Below are 22,819 nucleotides of genomic sequence, written 5' to 3' on the forward strand. Positions count from 1 at the left end.
TCTGGAACAATATCTGTAAAACCAATGTAAAGCAAATAAACCACATCATATAAGGACCAAGCTTGGAGAAGGTTTCTGATAGCACTAGTGTCATTTACACAATGTTACGACAAGATTAATATGAATATTTTAACCCAGCTTTCACATTTAATGTTTAATTACATAAAAAATAATACAAATAATTCAACAATTACGTTGTTTATGTGTTGATCCATGCACCTTTTTAAATACAGCAATAAAAAAGCAAAGCTGCAAAGGGGTAATAAACATCACTGATAAAAACTCAACATGGCAACAGTTGTCAAGGAGGTGATGGTGTGGTGATGTCAAAGCATTTATCTCCTGGATGTGTTTCATAAATATGAAATTAGGCAGCCTATTTTATGAGGTGAAATATGATAACTGCTTGCAGAAAGTGTGAATTCAGTTGTATATCAAGTTTATGTTTGTCTCATATTAACATAATGTGCAGACGTCATGCTTAAATTAAAATGTTAATCTGAAAGCCATGAAATTCAACTTGATCTGGTATTTAAAATTATTCATATAATATTAGGTGGCGTAACCAGAAATAGAAAAGATTAAATTCAAGACTGAATGACTTTTTTTTTTAAATGTATTCATTTGTGTGTTTATTGGAGGAGCTTGTCCCCATTGACTTCTATTATAATCTGTCCAGGACATTTCAATGTGTGGCAAGGTCAAAAAAACAATGCATTTCTAAATCAAAGTACCATGGTGATCTGCCAGGAATTCAGCTCCAAACAGACCACAGAATAATTAACACTTATTTGCAGGCTCAAAGAACCGATAAAGCTGTAGGCTAAGACCCACTTTCTTTGCTGAGCTAGAGTCTGTATGTCTCAGTCAATTCCTCTGAGCAGCATTACTCTTGAGTTCAGCTGAGAGAACCTGTCCCACCAGGAATGAAATACACAATTGCTTTATATTCTGGTAGAACTGTTCACCGAATCTGCTTATTATCTCAAATGGTTTGGAGTGTACTTTTCACTGGAAATCATTGCAAAGGTTTGCTTCTTTATTATCACATTGTTGTCTGGAAATACTGTATATATCTAAATGAAGGCTGCCACACTCGCAGTTCTTTGGAATTATGTACACAAACTGCAGGCAAAAACATCTGTTGATCATTGTAACAAAACCCCAAAGAAATGCAAACCAGGGACCAACATATTTAAGTAACAAATAAATTGTGTGAGTAAACTTGCAAAACCAAGGTCAGGCTTTTAAAATATCTTAAACTGTACGGGTATATTAAAAAACTATTAATATTGCAGACTTTTCATGTGTTCAAAGAATAATGGATAAGACTGAGTTATTATTCTCTACATGATGAAAGACTATTACAGATTCACATTCAAGACATGACAATGTGAGCTCCTACACTGTGTGTTTCTGATTAAATGAGCTCATTAGGCAGGTTCAGCAGTCCAAAGAGTGATTAAAAAAAGGTTGCCAAGCAATCTGGTGGTGGGAAAAAGCATGTGTCTTGAGCCATCACTTTGAACTCAACCTGCTGTGTAAATGATCACAAACATTAGCCAACACACAAGGCAGCTGTACAATCTCCAAGCGCTATATTACTGTACATGCTGCAGCACCAGAACCTTTAAATAAAATGTATCTGTGAAATAGAGCTAGTTTCCCTCAATGTATAAAAGCCATTTAAATCAATCCGCGATATGAGTGAATGATATACATCAACACCATAACTTTCTGCCACTACAACAATCAATTACTTTACTATAGCCATGTTGGTCATTACTGTTTTTCTTCTTAAGTGAGCAAGGGAAGTAAAATTAATCTGGACTTGATGGATGAGCCCTTTCAATACTATCAATACTGCCACAAACACCGCAGCCACTTAATGGACTGTCATGCTTTCTCATGGCTACTTAAATGGACACAAAAAGCACAATTATATCAAATTAAAACCGTTGAGTTAGCCCAAAATTCATTAAAGGAAAATATTGCACGACAGGGCGTGTGTTGTGCAGGGATAACATTACGCCTTGGGTGGTTTGGCACGAGGACGCACCATCAATAGAAGATTGATATTTGAAGAAATGTAACAAGATTCTCTTAGTAGTGATTACAGGTTATAGATCATTTTAAAGTCAACCAAAAGCAATAATGCTGTCTGACAATGACTTATTAAATGCAGTAAGCCGTCTATGATAATCATGTCATTTAACAACCTTTATAATATGACAAGAGTTCAGCTTGGTTCTGATTTGTTATCTACAAAGGTCAATGCTAATCAAAATATATTCAGTTCACTGTTTAGTCATTAATTAATAAAAGGCAAATCTGACAGTTATTATATTTTCAATCTGCCATTCAAAAGGGTGACCTCACTGCAGCATATTTATCAGTCCGGATGCCATGTTTCCACGGTAACACCGCGAAGCTAGGCTTCACAGGGAAAGATACGTCAAATCTCCGGCTTCATATTGCAGGAGACTAATGGGAAGTAAAGCTAATTCTGGAGTGCAATGAAATAACAGTGTTCTAATAATAGGACAGTATCTCTTGGCAGAAGTCATTTTTATTGAACCTATTGTCAATGCAGAGGCACCATTCTTCACATCAGGTCCATTGACTAGTCTTTCAAGATATCAACACTATAATGTATTAAAGCCTAAAGCGGATTTTGTGAAAAACACAAGCAAAGAATGGAGCGTTTTGTTTTTTATGTCTCCTCCATATTTTAAACATTGTAATCCGAATTCCATGAATCTTAAGAAAAGTAGAGGTGCCATTAATAAAGACAGAATCAAAATGTTACCTGACATTGATATAGAACTACTGCCTCCCCATGGTTTTAAATGCATGCAGTAAGGCAGTTTTCTAGAAGAATCACATATCTGTAGGTCTGAGTCCCTGCAAGATTGTTGTTATGCCCAGAAGTGCCTGCCTGTTTTTAGTAGGATCGTAGCATCATTTACATGCTGAGTCTTACTGGGCTCACACTGCTAGTGATGCCTGTCTTTTCTCCCCAGCAGGGGATGCTGGTCACAGAGGCTGTTTGCTACTAATCATGAACCATTTCCTAACCCTCAGGAAAAGAATATAAAAAATGTATATAAATATATATATATATAAGACTTAAAAGGAAATTGGAAACAAATATTTTAGCCTCTCGGATCTGTGACAGATAACACTTTGGGGTAGATGTAAGGATACATGCAAAGTGATTTGCGGGTGCAAAACCCCCATAATGATACCGTGAATCGTGTTTAGCCGCCATAAAGTCTGATTTTACTGGCCGCTATGCGTATGTAAAGAATTTTGTTGACCTGGCGTTCTGCACCCACTATCAAATTTGCACTTTGCCATCATTAATCCATTACAATTATATTGAAATGCATTCAAATGAAGAAAAGGGCATGGAATTGGGCGGGATCTGGATACTAAGTGGTCACAAACATTATAATGTGAACATTAAAAGGATTTTGCCTTGCACTTGACAACTGCTGACCCTCCAAAAACTCCTCTTACAAAGGTGCAAACTATTGTAGAAGTGAGCAGCTAAGAGCGATATAAAAGCACACAACTGCAGAGACCTGTCACTGGCTTCAGGATGGCTGTTGTGGTACACTTCCTGATGCGACGACTCTTGGCTCTTGTTGAGGAGAGGCAGGAACACATTCGGAGAAGGGCAAGACGAAGAAGACCCTGCATATACAATCCCAGGGTCACTTTGTTTGGGATGCCGGAGGATGCGGTGCTAAAGCGTTATCATCTCACTAGGCAGGTCATCCTAGACCTAATAGCTGAATTGAGGGATGAGCTAGACCCCAGCGTAAATCTAGGGACCGCTATCCCTGCACATGTGAAAGTGCTGTGTTCTCTGCACTACTTAGCCTCTGATTCCTTTCAGACCACAGTTGGAATGTATGGAGGGATAGCCCAATCCACCTTTTCCAGAGTACTACGCAAATTTCTAGATGTCATGGTAAAAAGGTCAGGCCAATATATATAATGTCCTAAGGATACTAGCATAACTGATGTTGGCTGAGGCTTTTCCAAACAACTCAGTTACATGCTGAGTGACCTCAACTGTAATGACTCTCAGCTCCTTCTAAGAAAACTTTTATTTTCCTTTCTATGCGCCAAGAGGACTTTGCTGCCCTTGCTCTGACATTTTTTTTATTTGTATTTTCGTGCTCCACAAATGTCATACAGCGACTACTGCTCTCTGTATTCCTAACTGTACAAGTGTCGTCGCTAGATAGACCGATGAGCTCATTGAGACCCTCATTACCATAATTGCGGATCATTATTTGTGCGTGTTGAATAATTTGCATTGCTCTTAAGCATATATATGGTGCAGTGCAAAATAATTGCTTGGCTGCAATGCAATTAGAATTTTGCATACACAATTATTTGCACTGCGCCTATACTTACAATCTACCCCATTTATCTTTATTGCCCTTGAAGGCAAATGTGCAGGGTCTGATCCTAGCAATGCATGCTGGGAGTCTCTGATGTGGAAATCTACCTGCAGACATGCAGCGATGCAATGCTGCCATTTGGAACCGAATATGAATAATGAACATAGAGGCAACATAGAAATATCCATGTCATTTTGAGAAAAATAAATGGTGGGATGTGGATGGATTTTGTTAAAGGGAGGGTATAGGATGGTATACACTCTCTCCAGTAGTTGTGTTAAGAATGGCATTTGCTTATAATCCCTGGCAAAAAAAAATGTTTCTACTTAGAGCAACATATAGGACCTGGGTAACTCCAAATTATAAAACCAGATTTAAAACACAGATTTGTAATTATTATTATATTGCTATTATTACTGGTAAATGAAAAGCAATCCTGATGATCTCCTGAATAATGTCCAGCCCATATATTTACTGTACTAGTAGCAATTTGCTCACAGTGAGAAAATACAGTATATAGACATAGCTTCTTGCAGAACTCAACAAATGAGAATTATTGGATGACACTTCATTCACATTTAAAAGGCATCAAGGCTCACTAACCCTGACAGCTCGACCTGGCATTCATTTTATCAGTCCTGGATGCTGATGACTATCTTTCATTTTGAAGATAACTGCTCTTTCCGCTTTGTAATCTCAGGCCAATAACCTTTTAGTCTGGTATTGAGGACTGCCAAGACAGAACCACATCTTAATTTCCACTGATTTCAACCAAGGTTACTAGTGATGATTTTATTTTGCATGCACACATTGAGCATCAAATTTGTATTAGTTACATTTGAATGTCCTGTTACTTTAATGTTGCCTTTTTCCCATACAAAAATAAAATAAAAATGAGGCAGTAAGCACTCATTTATTGCTGAAATTGAGCATGCCTATTAGGGGCAAGCAAAAGGCAAGCAAGTTAAAAGTAAAAGGGGGAGCGTGTGTCACCACAGCTATGGCTAAATTACAGAAATTTAAACTATTTTAAAATGCTGTTCCATCTGTCATAAAACTGTTTTAAAATTGTGGTGGGGGCATATACATTTACATATGAATGAAATATACATCCCTTGACTTTAATGTGTTGTCGTGTTTCCAGAGTAATACACTACATACTGTATACCCTACCCACGGCCTGCATTTGTATAATGCATTTTACTTCCTTATTTGTTAATTATTTTATTTCAGTATATTTTTATATAGTTTGCATTTCATTTTACTTTATTAATACAATGATAAGACCTAATAAAACTAAATTGAAAAAAGGGCACCAAGGAGTTACTGTAAACTTGAGTGCTGAAAGGGATTGTTGGACAATGCAGCTGTAACCATCGGATGACTCTGCTGTTTCATTACTGGGGAACGGTTACCATTGGGAATAGTAAAATAAATAAAGGTATAAATAACAGAGGGTCATTCTGCCTTTTCACAACAGAGCAACAGTGGAGAAAATAAGGATGGTTCGGCAACCATCCACTGAGCTATTTACTTCGAAGCTCCACTTTACTGTGGTCACTGTTTAATACCCCAGTCTAAATTATATTTAATATTAAATTGACAGTTCTATTGTCCTTTAAGAACTTTACTGTACAGTAGGTGGATCATTAGTCATGTTCTGGGATGTTTGTTATTCCTAAAGATGTGTTACATAGTGGTCCTTGATCTCCTGGTTGCCCCTTGTAAAAGCTGGATAAGATCAACAGTTCAGTGGAAAACTTTGTTAGGAGTATAGTCTCCTTTCCGTTTGCATTCCGATTTAGTGGCACAACCTTGCCTATTTTATAACTGACTAATCCCAATTAGTTCCTATAGCATGCTGACACTGAGGAACAGGGATTTTGTTTATGTTAGGAAAGATAATTGCTGAACAATGCACACAATACAAGAATGTTCCTTGTTTAATGCTCAGTTTTATGAAAAAAGCACACAAGCCCTCATAATAATTGGTGCATTATCCTGAATCATAGTAGGGACAATTTAGAACACAACAACAACATGTAGTGAGTTCCAGGGAGCTGCGATGAATTGCTAAAATGGGATTTATTCAAAGAGTGGAGGGGGGTCCTTATTAAAATGCACGTATGTTTAATCACAGCCTCATTTATAATCCAAAACAACGGCAGGATTCCATTAAATAAAAAAAACACTTAATGAAGACTTTGCTATTAAAAACTAGCGGTAAACATTACATCTGTATAAAGTAAAGGAGCCTTCAGCTGCCCCTGTACAATAAGCCTGAGTGTACCTGCAGTTTAGCGCTTTGTGATGGTGGTTCACTATGAAAGGCGCTATATAAAAAAAAGATTGATTGATTTATAAACACAAACACCTTCACCAACTTCACCTCAGAACAGGTGAATCAGAATCAGCAGATCAAAAATACCCCCAGATTTCAGAATTATGAGGAAGAAAAAATACATTCATATTCAAGAAACTACTGAAACAATGAAAAACATTTTGAGCAACACACAAATGTTATACAAAAATGAAACATAACTACAGAAATTAATCAACACATTTCCAAATATTAAAAAAAAAATAATGTACATCCTAATTTTTTGATGACTTTGAGAAATCACTTGAGTTGGTGCACTGAAAGGAATTATAGCATAATTATACATGTATTATTATTAATATTAGTATAAGTAGTATTAGTATTAGTAGTAGTAGTAGTAGTAGTACAGTAGTAGCAGTATTAGTATTATTATTGGTATTATTAGGTGACCCTTACACTTTTAAAAGTTGCCTGTGGTATACCTTGATAAAAGCATAGCAAAGTATAGTAAAAGCATAGTGAACGAATGACAAAGCACCAGCAAGCACTAACAGGAAGCAAGGTAAAGCAATGTCATAACCATGGTTAACCACACTGCAAGCGTCCTTGAGCAAACAAACCTGCTCACACACACTTACACCTTACTGAACCCAGCATGTGCGAGACAACAGGATCAGTGCAGCCTTTATCTCTCCAATAAAAACACCCACTTGTTTTCCAATAGAGTAAATGCAATGCCAAAAACATTAGCTACATTCATGAAATCTGCAGAAAAGTCTGTTCTCCAGAATACCTCATAGAGTTCCCACCTTTAAACTGTTCCTCATTAAACACCAGTAATTTGTCCAGTCTTGCATATGAAAACACCTGCTATTGGGCACATACTGTCCGATCATCACTGCAGCAATGTCTGACAGAGATGTGCTTTCCCATCTGTCTTGCAACTGAGGAATGCATCTTTCATACATTACATAATATACCTGAGGCACAGCCAATTTATACAACAATACGTGCTGTTTAGTCAACAGGAACGTCCCTGACAGCTCAGCACAGATGCTTACATTTTTAAAATAATCAATTACTTGATATTACTGCTTTATGTACTTTGTACAGGAAAGTATTTATCAGTATCCATTTTTCCATAACCAGCATCTCATTTTCAATACATCAACAAAACAAGGATGTCCTGCCAGTAGCAAGCACACCGATTACCAGTACATAAACCCAACCACCCCCCCCCCCCCCCGACATACACACCCCCCCAAAAAAATGTTATCACTATTATCATCCACATGGTTACGCACTATATCAACTACACAGATACACAGTACACAGATACAATCAGCCAACCGGTATAAAAAAGGATTCTAAAAGGCTACCGCTCTGAGCCTGCAAGCCTGTAAAAATACATTAAAGTGCTACATAGTGTCAGTATCACAGCAAAACATTTAAACAACAACAACCACACACTGCTTTCTCATTGTTCTCTATAGTCAGCCATTCTGTTATAACTGAATAACAGAAAAAGATGACACTAATTAACACTAATTGACGTAGGAACATGTATATTTTAAGAATAAACATTTTTGCACGCACCTACATATGTACATTATTATTTCCAGGTTTTTCTCTAATATAGCGTTCTGTTTCCATGGCAACACAGAATATATTGAAATACTGGAATCAAAATCCGGAGGGAAAAAAGCACAAACTTTAAAGCATAACATTCCAGATCTCAGGATAACTAGGGATTTTAGGTAAGTGAAATGTAATTACACTGTTGTTTTATTTCAAGAATATACTGTCTGCTTTTTTTTATAGGACACTGCAATCAAATGATAGTGCCAGCATAGCAGCAGATGCGTTATACATTCAACCTGTCTCCTATTAATGTGTAAAATTGTATTGCCGAGTTGTTAATGATTTATCGCACCACAACTTCAGTGTCTGTATTTTCCCCTTAATGTTGTGAGCTGTTAATAGTAAGCAAAGCAGCCTAAAGTAAACGATGTGCTTTTGTTTTTGCAACACAATGATGCTGCTTGTTTTACTTCTTCTATAGAAGATACCCTGCAACCAAACAAAAAAAAAAGTATACCTGTTTCAATCATAGCTAACAAATCTGAGGTCACCTGTCCTTGATTCAGTTAAATAAACCCTTACAAGACAAGTCCCAAAACACCAATGACAAAACAATTTACAGTTCAGGACAAAGACAGGACATTTAAAATTTCTGTACTAAAAGGGTACTTAAAACCTTAGTTACAATCTAACTGACACTGTAATCTAACATTAATAATGTACCTGTGAATCAACCTCAATCCACCAGCATATTTCGTATTCTGGTACATGCATGCATACATTACTAATTTATTTTTTATTTAATAAAATTTATTCAGCACAGTAACAAACCAAGCCAGCATTTTCTTATCTGATAGTCTTCAGTACCAGCGTACAGAAACAGTCATATTACCTCCTCCAGGGCCCATAATGAATCTACCAGTGGTTTGATCTTCCTTGCGTTGTAGAGGGAAATTAGTTTGTCCACCACTATCTTTACCAGGCTGCTTCTGCCTTGTTTGAAAAGAAGGTTTAGCAGTGAAAATCCAGCAATCACTTTATTCTCATCATAGAGTTTTATAGGGTTCACCTTCTCCACCTGCCACCACTGCAAGAAATTAGCACAACGAAAACAAAGCACATCTTCATTAATGCAAACTGAGAAAAGGCTTTCATTTGGCATATGTGCCAAGGCTTGCATTATTTATTTATTTTTTATAGACTTTATTGAACAGTATCAACAACCAGACATACATATACAATGTCATCTATAATTGAAACAAACCTAGTTATTCCTGTGGTACGTGTCACATTTAATCTAACCAAAATGGCCTGTTATAATTTTGTAGCACAATATTTTAATTTGAGGCGCATTGCTTTGCTTATATATATATATATATATATATATATATATATATATATATATATATATATATATATGACAAGACCTTTACAATCCATGTACAGTATAATATGGTTATTAAAAAAAAACACATATATGTGGTACACACATGATTATAGATATTAGGCATTCAGTAATACTCACAGATTTAGCCAAACTGAAAAAGCTTTTTGTTTCCCCAGTAACCATGTTTGATGAACCTACAATAGGGAGATACAAGTGTATTGTGTAGATTCATTTTTAAATCAATTAAATGGCAAGTTTATTGGCAGTTATGACCATGGACAAGAAGGTCATAAGCAAAGGAGTGAGGGGGAGATAAAACATCCTCCTACCTGATCAAGGTGTCAGATAAACTGTCTACAAAGGCTATGTTTACAATGACTTTTGGCACCCAATATGGAATGTTCTTTTTCTAGAATTTTGATGTCACCATTCCGTCGATGCGCTTCCCAAGCGTGGAATGTCTGGAGGTGGTAGGTCAGTGCCAGTTTGGTACAATTAACATTGTTCCATGGGTCAAAAGGTGTCAAATTCAAGGGATAAACACTTCCTTATCTCTTATAATCCTGTTGCAAGTCTCATGTTAAATAAAGCTTATCACACAGTTTCACAACATATAATGCAGTGCCAATGAAACTCAACCAAGGCAAGCGTACAGACTATATCAGAGTTTCCCCACAACTCAAAAGTCAAAAGTACATTATTAAGATGATTAATTAATGTACTGTATGTATTAATACAAGGCTTATTAATAACACAAGCTTGACATTAATGGCTATTCCAGTGACGTGACTTTTCTCTGTCTTTTTTTTGTTGTTTTTTTTAAATCACTACAACAACATAACGTGAATATGAAAGCTCCTTTGATTACCTCATTTCAACATGAGGCAATCCCACGATGTATGAAGTCTGCAAATGCAGTTAGTGATTACAGCTTTCAGTAGTGGCAGAAAATTGGCAAAAACTGAATAACTGACAGAGCTGACAATATCCTGACTGAGTTGACCTAAGCTAATTTATTTTCCTCTACTCAAATCAGACAATGGCATCTATTTACTGCAGACCAGAAAGGCCAATTTATTTCTAGTTGAAAAAGACCTGTGCCTTCTCCCTTGTACAATGACTGGCTAACAGTGGATCACGGAAATCCTGATGCATTGTTCAAGGTTTGGAAACAGGGGAGTCTTGTCTAGTGTTGAAGGTTTCTGTTAGTTGGGCAACTATGGCCCACTGTCTATCGATCTGTCATGACCTGCTAGTTAGGCTTTCCAGTGGTGGTTTCTTGCAAACGTTGTCCTTCCACTTTCCTATTACAAATTACCCGGAAAGGACCCTCTGTCCACTGTTCATATCATTGAAACTAACATGGGAGGTACTCTATAGCCCATTAGCTACTCTGTGCCACATGTATTGAACTGAAAAGTTCACCTGCACAATGATAAGGGGGGCAGTAGAAATGGTACTGCAGCTAATAAAGGGAGGAAATGGAATTTGATACTATGCCTTTAACACATTAAAAAAGGGTATGTTAATGGTTTATTGTATTCTTAAGTGTCAAGATGCAGTCTTGTTGGATTTTATGAGACAGTTTGGTTGGTCTGTTTGCTTCAGGATCTTGATACATACCATACAAGATGTAAGTTCCCAATGGTTTAAGAAGACCAAGACCTTTGCCTGTGTTCTCTCCACATAAACAATCCAGGACGATATCTACTCCTTCTGGGGATATTCTGAAAGACATACACAATCACGGTTACAATCACTGTTCTATTGTCTACTCCTATCCTAAAAAAGAATCTCTCTAAAACAGCTTCCTAATACCTGTATGTCAATGAATGCACTCAAACATAACAGAATTATAGGAGGCTGTGTGGACCCTGAGCAAGTCACTTAACCTCCTTGTGCTCCGTCTTTCGGGTGAGACGTAATTTTAAGTGACTTTGCAGCTGATGCATAGTTCACACACCCTAGTCTCTGTAAGTCGCCTTGGGTAAAGGCGTCTGCTAAATAAACAAATGATAATAATAATAATAATAATAATAATAATAATAATAAAGCACAGATATAGGTAGGTTGTTAGTTTGTTTAGTATACCATATTGTCAAATGGGGTGCCTTGTCTCAAGCAATTACAATAGAAGCATCTGCAAGGTAGTGTAACAGTCCTGCCAGTAATTTATCTATGACAAGTATACTTTAAATATTGCACATTAAAATAAACGACAAAAGCCAGTTTGCAACTTTACACAGCCAGGAAGCACAGCCAGGATGCAGACCTGTGCTCCCCTTACTTTACGACTCACCCTGCAGACCAGACGTGCCTTTACCAGGTAAGTCACTTGGGGACCCCATGTGCCTGGTCTTGTGGTAGATATCAGCTGGTACTGTACATGTGTTGCAGGTTAATTATCTCCCATACAATGGGACTCTGTTACTGAGCTGCTTTGATCTGGTATCTCATTAAAAGTGAATGTATAAATTAGCTTTGCCTTCCTGAGTTGATTGTACGCCTTACATGAAGGTGCTTGAAATTGCTATAATGAACTATATTATTTCCCTAACAATTGTGAAACTGCTGAAGTTTTTCTGGTGTGCCTCACTGTGACAGAAATACAATGATTATTGGTAGTAAATCTCCCTCCCGACCTGTGAGGGCGCTAAGCAGCGAGAACAAAGTACCTTGGATGGACTGGCTCAACAGTTCTTTCCCAGGGTTTAAGGGAAGTCGGCCAGCTAGAAAGGGGGCGGAACTCCGGTGCATTAACTCATCGACCCAGAAGGGAAACGATGTGGCAGTCACGGATTGGAGGGGAGGCTGCACTCGTTTACCAAGGGGTCATGTGTGACGGCATAAAAGGGGACGGAGAGACTTAATCTGTTCCTTCGCTTTGGTTTGTAAGATTGAACCTGAAAGGACCCGTGAGAGAACCAGTGATAGAAAGTATCGTGAGTGTTTGTTTGTTTGTCTATAACTGTTCTTGTTTGTTATTATTTGACGGCTAACACGTTCCGGAGCTGTCGCCAAGGGCCAGCACCAAACCCAGAACAGCGAGCACTACTGCACGCGCCGGACTGGTGACCATGTTCGTATATTGTGGGACGGATATTTGCGTTTATTGTTTGGGACTGCAACCCTGTTATTATTTACTCTGTGCACTACACATTGTTGTGTATTGCCGGGGATTATTATTTGGTCACCAGACCTAGATATAAAATAAACCATTTCCAACTGGATTACAAACCTCTCTGTCTGTTAATTACTCACTACATCACTCCTGCACCTGTACACAATCAACCACTTTGCCACACTCATAATCATGTTTGTCAGCATATGTACATGTTTACCTATTGAGATACAAAGGAATATAAACACAACACTGTCAACCATGTGCAGCCTGGCGGCACTGATTTGACGCAAGGTGTTAAATTGATCTGGGGGGGATGCATGAACATTCCTCAAAATGTACTCTATCCAATTCATTCATTGTAGAGGGTGGATATGTTCACCTCAGCCAACCACAGCAATTCTCCAGAATTGACAATGGAGTCATCACTTTTACATCTGTAATTTGTGATGTCTCGTATCACCTCAGAACCCATGTCTTCTACATCATGACTGAAACTGACTTGTAATCCAAAATACAGGCCCCGACATCAATTGCATTTGCATAACAAATGAACGTGAGGGACTACATACCATAGGAGTTCATAATTATTGTGTACAAACCCTGAAGAACATAAGTAACAGCATTTTACCTCCGTTTAGAATGAAGTTTTTTTATGATAAAGCAACCCCGAGCGAGTCTTTATGCAATGTCTGCCAATTCTGCCAAACTGTATGGCAGTCTTGAGCCGTACTGGCCCCACTGTACCAGGATTGAGTTGATGCCAATTTCATTTTACTTTAGACATGATCCCGTCTGGAATGCAGGGAAGGGAGATGAAAGAACTATTAATCCCTTTAAGGAAAATTCCCTTTTTCCACTTCAACCTTTACCATATGGAAGAAAAAATGAAATGCAGCTGTAATTATGCTGCATTGTGACTGCAGTTGTTTTATAGGCAATGTGCAGTTTTATTTGATTAATAATTCCAAATGTAATACAACGTATTCCCCAGTGCATCGGATCTGCAGGTTGAGGAGAGAATGCAGTTCATTTTCTGAAAACTGTAAAAACACATTGCCTTTAGTACAGAAGTGAATGTTGCACCAGATGGCTTCTATCTGCAATACCACTGTATTTGTACAGGCTTTAATATGGTAAGGGAAGCAACAATTGTACCTCGCTGCAAGGGATATTTTGATGTTTTGTATTTTAAGCAAATTCTGTCAGATGAAACCTAAACCTAATAAATATCCATATGTTAAAAAACTTTACTTTGTGTTGTTGTCAGTTCCCAGTTTGTATGAAGCAGTAAGTTATTCCAGTCACGTGACTTGAATGGAATGATGAAGTCAGGAAATCTCAAATAAGCTCAGAGCCAGATGAAGACAGACAGAGAAAAGAAATGAATTCCTCAATATTGGAGCAAAATAACCCAGAGGCACTCAGAATGACTCCAAACATAAAGAAGGGAAACATGAAAACTATATTAGATTTGATTGAAAATACACGTAAAGCTACTCTTAAAGCACTGCATATGTTGTACTGTATTAAAACATTGGGACAACATGAACGCTTTCTTACTTTTTAACTTCTTGGACATAATCAACGTTTCTGTCAAAGAGATGAGTGACGGAATCCTTGATGGCTTCATGCTTGAAGGGTGAGGCTGTTCCAAAGACTGTGACATTGGGAACAGTGGAGCAGAGCTGAGCGACGGCTTGACCCTGGAAAACAAACCAGCAGACATGGGGGGGATACGTTACTGTTTGCTTTACTTAACCTAATCCCCAGTGGACATTACATTAAATATAAATACAATACATACATATATATATATATATATATATATATATATATATATATATAGTGGCAAACCAGGTTTTGTTTTGCTCGCTTCGGGACCGTTCACACTGTCTTCTTGTGTAAAATCTGGACCACAGATCGGTGACATTAACACAGACTTCCTCCAGACCTTAGCCTTCATACAGCCAAACCAAACATTCGGACCTAGTTTATATACCTGCCTGTCTAATTACCGGCAGGTGTCCCTAATTAAATTAGTTCCAGCTGATTCCCATCCTGGCTCAATCCCCAATTTACCTTGTGTGGCTGTTAATATATATAGTGACAGGCCTCTGCCTATATACACACACTGTATATTCATATAATAATTTATTCATGATTCAAAACATGCTGCAACAGTTCCCAGTTGTGTTCTAAGGCTGCCCACTGTGGTTGAGATCTTGCATGGTTGGTAATTTCCATGCAATCCCACCCAGTCAACGCGTCCCATATCCTCAACACTTAACTAGACGGTATCAGGTTGTACAGATCAGGCAGGACAAAACTAGAAGACATCTAATAATTGGCTCAATCATCATGCAGAATTTGAGAAACCAGCAGGTTTATAAATTACTGACTTGAAATGGTTCAAGGAAATTCCCTGAAGAGTAATTATACTGCTAGTTCCCTTGAATTATTAAAGCCAAACCTCCTCAGAACACTGAATATTTCAGAGCACAGGGGTGAGGCTTATATGAACAATCATTGTACATTAGCTGCCGTGATTTACCATTTTTTGCTAAAACAGTGAATGGTAAATGGTAAACCTAAATCAAAATGTATAAATTCTTACGGTAAAAAATATATAGGATTGTGTGCACCTTTTTCTATAGAATAAGATCACTGGAGGCAGTTTTTTGTTCATTTTGTTTTTTTTTTTCATACCGAATGCTTGCAACTGAGATAAATCTGATTGTTTTGGGTCTGTATTTTATAAATGTCCTTTTTAGTTATTATTTTAGTTTGCTTTTTGAATTGTAGGTATCATACCAGATGGTATGAGACCATAAGTATCAATTTATGTATTATATACATCAATTTTTTATTGTATATATAAACAGTTATTTTCTTAGTGGTTCAATTTGTGGGTGACAATCTAGTTTTCATGGACACACTTAAGTATTCTGGAATTCAACAATGAGACTTGTAAAAAATTAGTTTACTGTATTGTAGTTGTCCTTGAACATATCAGGCCAAAGCCATTGAATAAAATCAACTGTATTAACAGTGTAAAAATAATGCATGTAACTTTCATTAAGAATCAAGTGGGTGGTGATAGCAGGTTTAATAAATCTGGAGCATCGCTTACATTTCTGTAATTTCAAATCACATCCGCTGAGACCACTTTATAATTGTTGACCTCATTTCGAAATACGCTGATTTTTCAAATGTAACGCTAGTCTATGAATTTAAACTGCTCCTCCTGTCTGATATAATACTTCATAACTTCCTCTGCTGTGGATCACATGGTCTGATTGTAGCACAACCATTGTGAGACTGGTCTACAGCACAGGAAGTGATTAGGTACCAGGACGCAGCAGCAACCACTGATATTTAGCAACTGTATATTTCAAGGAGAGCCTGAGGAGAAAGAGAGACAGAGAAACCATCACACTATACCCTTCCTCAGTCGTGGTACTGAAACAATCCTGATGCCACTAGTTACTTACAAGAGCATTCCCTGTTTTCATTTCATGACAGCAAGCACTGCAATTTACCTAAATGTATAGATATTCATTTAGCTTTCTCCCTTCAGTCTGTACAGTACATTATAATGCTAATTTCAGTGTATTGGCTGCTAGTCTATAACTATCTTTCTCAGTACAAGTCAGTTCTAAATATAATAATTACCAGCATGATTAGAACAATTCAATAGCTGTATACTATTGCATGGGGTTTACAAAAGTCAGTTAGAATGAAACATGCCTGGAACCTAAGGCTTGTGATACTTAATGAGGCTTAGACTTTAGCTTTTGAGATTTGTGCCATGTTGCAGTTAACAGGTTGTAAGGCCACAATGGGGAGCAAAGAAGACACTGCTTCAACATGATTAGTCTTAAAGGTATTTAAATTGTTCTGGGGGGCATTACTTAGTGTTTACAAACTCTTAATTCATTTGGGAGTGGAAACTTGCAGCTTTTATATATTCATTTATACTAAAAAGTACTTCTCAACAGGAAGTGTCTGTGTCAAAGTTATATATTACAGATAAACGGCACATTACAGAATACATAACAAAGTAATGATTCCGTTGTTTGAGGAACAGTCCATTTACAGAAATGTGTGTGATAGATGTTGCAGTTTTTGCCCAATCCCTGCAGTTTAGTAGAACAGTACACGTGTCACTACAGTGTTATTACAGTATAATTAAAGAGTAATTAAGGGGACTGAAATAAAGTGTTGCCACAGGCTGGCAAGCTGTTTTATTACAATGTTACCATAGCTTTTCTATGTTCAAGACTCGTACTTCGAATTCAGACTTTAATTAACACTTTACCATCCCTCCTCCAGCTGAGTGGACCAACACAGACATCCCTTCCCGCAGATTGGCAACTTCAAACAGCATCATGTAGGCAGCAACGAAGTTCATAGAGAAGGCAGCGGCCTCTGGGAAAGTCATGTCATCTGGGATCTTATAGACAAACTCCAGGGGAGTGCACACAACTTCCGCCCAGGCATTGTAATTCACAAAGGCCATGACCCGATCCCCGATCTGAAACCACACACAGAAAATAGACATCCACGTGGAATTTACTGTGCATGCTGTATATATACAATACTGTCATCATGTCTACATTTCAAGGATTCACTGCAAGAATCTTTCATTTTCAAAAACAGCATTGATTTAAAGATGATAAGCTGCTATAATTTAAACAGTTCTACTATTGTCTACATCTCTCAGGGCATGAACTGAATTTTGGTCAAAATTGGTGAGGGGACAGTGACACAAAATTGTGTTAAAGAATATTTTATACCCTCTGAATTTACAAAATATGATGTTGTATCTGTTTATTATGTTACAATATGTATGTTTACATCCTTATGTATGAATGTTTCTGCACTCGTGGATTGGCGTGTTTTATATATGTAGTCACCATGATTTTTCACCTTGGGCGGAGTATTTTCTGTATAATGAGATCAGTATAAAAATAGTCTGTAAATACTTTTAAAACAAGGGCTCTTTAACAAATGATTTCTTCTGGTTCATTGTTGGCATATATATGTAAATTATCTGGGAATGCTGTCATCACAGTCTAATTTCTCATGGTTTTTGCATGATCAAGCATTCAGTATAACTGCATAGTTACGCAAATTATAGCAACAACTGGTAATGTGATAATGAATAAATATATGGTATGCTCAGTCTTTATTTCAAGGCTCTTAAGAGAATTTTAAACAGCTAGTATAATAACACAAGCTCAGGGCAGGCTACCATTATTGAAGGACTGCAGACCAATGCTTTGAAATGCATTTCTTAGTAACTTTATTAAGCTTAGTACTGTTCCTCCCTTATAATGCAAGTCTGAAATTATAGATTACCTTTTTATTTCTGAGACATCTGCACATTCCAAATAGAGGTAAAAAAAAAGCATAGAACCAAAAGATCTTAGGAATTAAAGGGGACCAGTGCTAGTATTAGAGCTAGTAAGACAATGATTTTAAAACCTTGGGTAGCACTAACAAATAATGAATTCGGGATATGGCTAAATGTCCTTCATGGACGTGTGATATTCAGAGAGAACAAAGAAAACTTCCATGTATCCCTAAATTAAAATGAATAAATCACAAACAATTGTAACTGACTACTGTCTTATTAGTATGAAGTATCAGCTCAGTATTTCAGCAATTAACAACAATCTGGTTCAGAAGCTCACCTCCTGTTGCATTATTAATGCCCCTCACTATACTCAGTACTGAAACATTAATAAAGTGTCTTACTCATCAATGACAATTTTATCAGAAAAAGACTCTCAATGAATCCAGCATAACAGCTAGCTAACGATTGCTCCCCATAGCCTATTATTGAAAGCTTCTGAATGGCACTTCATTTGTCTGATTTACTTTTCAAGTGTAAAGAGGAGGGCATTTCTGCTCAGGAGAGGTCCAAACTAGCTGTAAAATATGAGTGTAAGGCATTTTAATATTGACACAAGGGCACCATGACTTTTCTGGAGTTTTTTTTAGTGGAGGAGACAATGGGCACAGCTGTTTTTTCTGTTTGCACAATTGCAGATTTTTTCAGCATGGACAAAAACAGATTTATTTCATTAGTATCGTCTTGTGCACCCATTGAGATGGACAAGGGCCAACATTAGCTGAAAGCAATGACAAAACAGCTTATCCGGGGGGTATTTGGCCAAATGTCTGTATTGGTTTCTCTCATAGTCCAGAGACAACACTATGGCTAGGTCCCGGGTGTTATTTTCTTGGATTATTAATTGCTTATAAAGTCCTATTTTGACATAGGTATTTGTTGAATTTTCTACGATAAACCCTTCCCATTAGCAAATGACTTTAGTTTAAATATTTAAAGAATGACTTTTATGTCACAGGATGAATGGGCTCAAGATGAATACTCTACTGTATGTCTAGATAACTGCTAATGTGTATATTAATTTTAATACTTGACAATTCTTGCATACACATTTCATGACTGATTTGCTGATAACTAAACCCAACTGGAGACATGCCCACACCTTTTACTGTCAGCAATTAAACACTTGCAAGGGGATTCAGACTTCCTGACTGTAACGTTTATCCTTCCATGCATGGATTTTTACACACCTCAAATCCTTTAGTGTTTTCTCCTAGAGCTTCAACAATCCCAGAGCATTCAAATCCAGGAACAAGGGGAGTCTTTGGTGGGTTATCGATATTTCCTTGTCGAACCATCAAGTCTAAAAAGTTCAGGCCACTACAAGAAAACAACAAAATCAGAGTCACTCTCAAAATCAAAGATCAGCTCATGTATAGGATGAGCTCTTGTCAAATCAGTGCAGTCACAAACTGGATTGCTATCATTATTGACATTTGCTCATTAGGGTTTATACAATGTAGTAAATATGTCTAGTATTTTTTTGTGATGCTGTATACTGTATTGTTGGTGATACTGCCCATGACCAAAACAGATTATTATATTTTGGGATAGTAGAGGCTTCTGTATAGTTTCATAGAGAATGTAAGTTAAAATGAGAAAATCCTTTAGTCTGCCACGTATCTTAATTGTACATGGCCATGTGATGTGTCATGTCCACTAGATCCACTGTGTGAGAGTTGAGTTCTGCAGAAATCCACTGAACTGACTAGAACACTTTTATACATTTCTTTTGACCTTTGTATATGCAGTATCCAATGATTTCCCTTAATTCTATGTGAGTGGCAGTGGCGTAGCCAGGATTTTGTTTTGGGGATGGATGGAGATTTGATCATGGATAATAATACTGGCTAACAAGGTTCAAACCCCTAAAACCACCCCCCCTAGCTACACCACTGGTGGGTGGTATATAAAATACAATCAGAAACCACACAACAGATGACAGGAGTAACTGGAAAAACCAACCTTGGAAACTGAATACAATATAGTGCTTTCATGCCGAATCCCAGAGCACTGAATTTAAAACCGGAAAGTGAGAAAAACATCAAACAGATCAGTTTTAGGTCTGGATTTAAAGGCAACCACAGGGTCAGAGCGTATTGAATAATGGATCTATATATGGCTGTTCCTTTGATGGACCTGCTGCGGAAACTCCCTCTTTTGGACAGTAAAGGAAGTGCAGCCTCCCTCTTCTTTCAGACCTGTGTTATTATTATTATTATTATTATTATTTATTTCTTAGCAGACGCCCTTATCCAGGACGACTTACAATCGTAAGCAAATACATTTCAAGTGTTACAATACAAGTAATACAATAAGAGCAAGAAATACAATAACTTTTGTTCAAGCAAAGTACAAGTGTGACAAACCACAATTCAATAATACAGCAGATAATAGTGATAGTTACATCAGTGTTCTTTTTAGAGCAAAGCCTCAGGTATGTACATGAACTGGACAAGAACCGAGAAACTTCTGCCATAACACTTTCGATCAGACTTAAGTCATATATTTATTGTGATAAATCTGTGTTTAAATTGTTCTGTAAGACTATGTGGCTGTGCATCACTGATTAATGCTTCTATTTCTTTCTGGTAGGTTTCTGGTTGAAATCTGCAACAAAGTCTGGACTCAGCGCTTTTAAAACTACCTTGTGAAACATAAATCTCTTTATTGAGTCAACCAATAGTACTGACAATTAGCCCTTTACTAGTGTCTGTAAGATATGCTGTCTTGCCTATTGTGACTAAAATTGACTTCTAACAGGGAGATGCAGCTTTAGTATTATTAGTTTATTCGGCAGATGCCTTTATCCAAGATGACTTACAGGTGTTACAGGGCAATACAAGGATACAGTATAAAAACAATATTTAATATTTAAACACAGTATAATACAGCTGTGTTTCATATTACAGAAAGCATGCCGAATGTATTATTCAATGGAGTGTGAATTACCATTAACAAACATATGTGACTGAAGCATTCACTATTGAACAACTGCTGCACAGATGTTTGGAAGCATCTATTAGCTGTTCTCACAAAACTATCTGGGCTCATAACCCTATAACGTGCCCTACATGGCATTTACCAACAAGACTGCACTCCCTTAGGAAAAGAATGTGATAGATGTTCGTAGTTTAATGATATTTTTATACTGGAAATGCTGGAAGTTCCCAAATTAGCGTAGCTGGAAAATGTCTATATTACATATATGAAATAGTCTGCATACTATTCCTTTTTTTCTTTTGTGTAATCTTGTAACAATTGTAATAATAATAATAATAATAATAATAATAATAATAATAATAATAATAATAATAATCCAACAACCTTGCCGTTTTTTTGTTTTGTTTTGTTTTTTTTCATAATAATCCCGAAATTGTATTATTCGAAGTAAATTGATTTGTGGCGTCAATACATCATATGTCGAACTGTCAATGAGATTTGTTTAGTGTACATGCCCATTTCCCGACAGAATTCAAATTGAGTAACACACACACACACACACACACACACACACACACACACACACACACACACACACACACACACACACACACATATAAAATAAATACGCCTCGTCTACAATAGAATGCAACAAACAGGGTCAGGGTAATTCTATTTCTAAGTCGCTCCCCATATAATTTTTTAAAGATTTTAAAAATACTGGTTCTGTTCGAGGTTTCTATATTTTTGAACTTTTAATCACATCAAAAAAAAGTAAACGTGTAATAATGCATACTGTATCTATGGAGAATATAAATATGTGTGCAAATTATTCTTTTAGTCAAATTATTCTGCCCCCAAAAAGAGTGTTCTTATTATTATTATTATTATTATTATTATTAATAATAATAATAATAATAATAATAATAATAATAATAATAATAATAATAATAATAATAATAATAATAATAATAATTTTTGTATTAAAGTTGCTATTAGCATATGACTAACTTCACTATATAGTTATTGTATTTATATTTGTTGAATGCACGTATAAATTGCATACCATATAATGAAAACGGCGAAACTACATGACAGGTATGTGTGTGTTACAGTTGCTTTATCACATTCTTCACTACCGTAAATACAAGTTACTGCAAAACTTGAAAGTGGCACTGCAGACAGTGCATCAGTATGTTAACCTGTGGTGCTGTGGTTATCTGTATCAACTGTAATACTGGAGAGTGAACATTACCAGGCTTTAACTCGGATTTTGACCTCCCCCTCCAGAGGTTCCGGCATCACCTTCTTGGTTACCCTGAGCTTGTTGAGCCCCCCAAACCCAGCCAGGACCACGGCACGCATCTCCTTGGTGTCCCCTGCAGTCAGCACACTTTCCTGATCCTTGCCTCCATCCTTTTCTATCATATGTTCCGTCTCCTCTGCTTTCTCCACTCCTTCATTTGCCATAGCGGTAGGCTTTGGCAGACAGTAAAGACGCTGAAGAACTGGTGAATTTCTCCCCCTGTGTTTTCTCCTCCGCACGTTCAACGTGTAGACTGTTCAGCACAGTTGTGAACGTATGTATGCAATGGCTGCACTGATTTTTTCTCTCCCCTCACTCTAGCCA

At 37.0% G+C, this 22,819-nt stretch overlaps 1 protein-coding gene across 1 annotated transcript in view; it reads right to left on the minus strand.

Annotated features, from left to right (window-relative positions):
* LOC117424440 (synaptic vesicle membrane protein VAT-1 homolog-like) overlaps positions 1-22,819 on the minus strand; it is a 42,776-nt gene extending 19,957 nt beyond the window's left edge. The window contains exons 1-7 of the mRNA XM_034040773.3: positions 22,445-22,819; positions 19,437-19,566; positions 17,149-17,364; positions 14,391-14,533; positions 11,330-11,433; positions 9,845-9,900; positions 9,212-9,406 (exon numbers count right to left, since the gene is read on the minus strand). Of these exons, the coding sequence (XP_033896664.2) occupies positions 9,212-9,406; positions 9,845-9,900; positions 11,330-11,433; positions 14,391-14,533; positions 17,149-17,364; positions 19,437-19,566; positions 22,445-22,659 (1,059 nt within the window). The 5' untranslated portion in view covers positions 22,660-22,819. The remainder of the gene's footprint in view (positions 1-9,211; positions 9,407-9,844; positions 9,901-11,329; positions 11,434-14,390; positions 14,534-17,148; positions 17,365-19,436; positions 19,567-22,444) is intronic.

The sequence above is a fragment of the Acipenser ruthenus genome, chromosome 19, assembly GCF_902713425.1.
Source record: "Acipenser ruthenus chromosome 19, fAciRut3.2 maternal haplotype, whole genome shotgun sequence".
Taxonomy (NCBI): Eukaryota; Metazoa; Chordata; class Actinopteri; order Acipenseriformes; family Acipenseridae; genus Acipenser; species Acipenser ruthenus.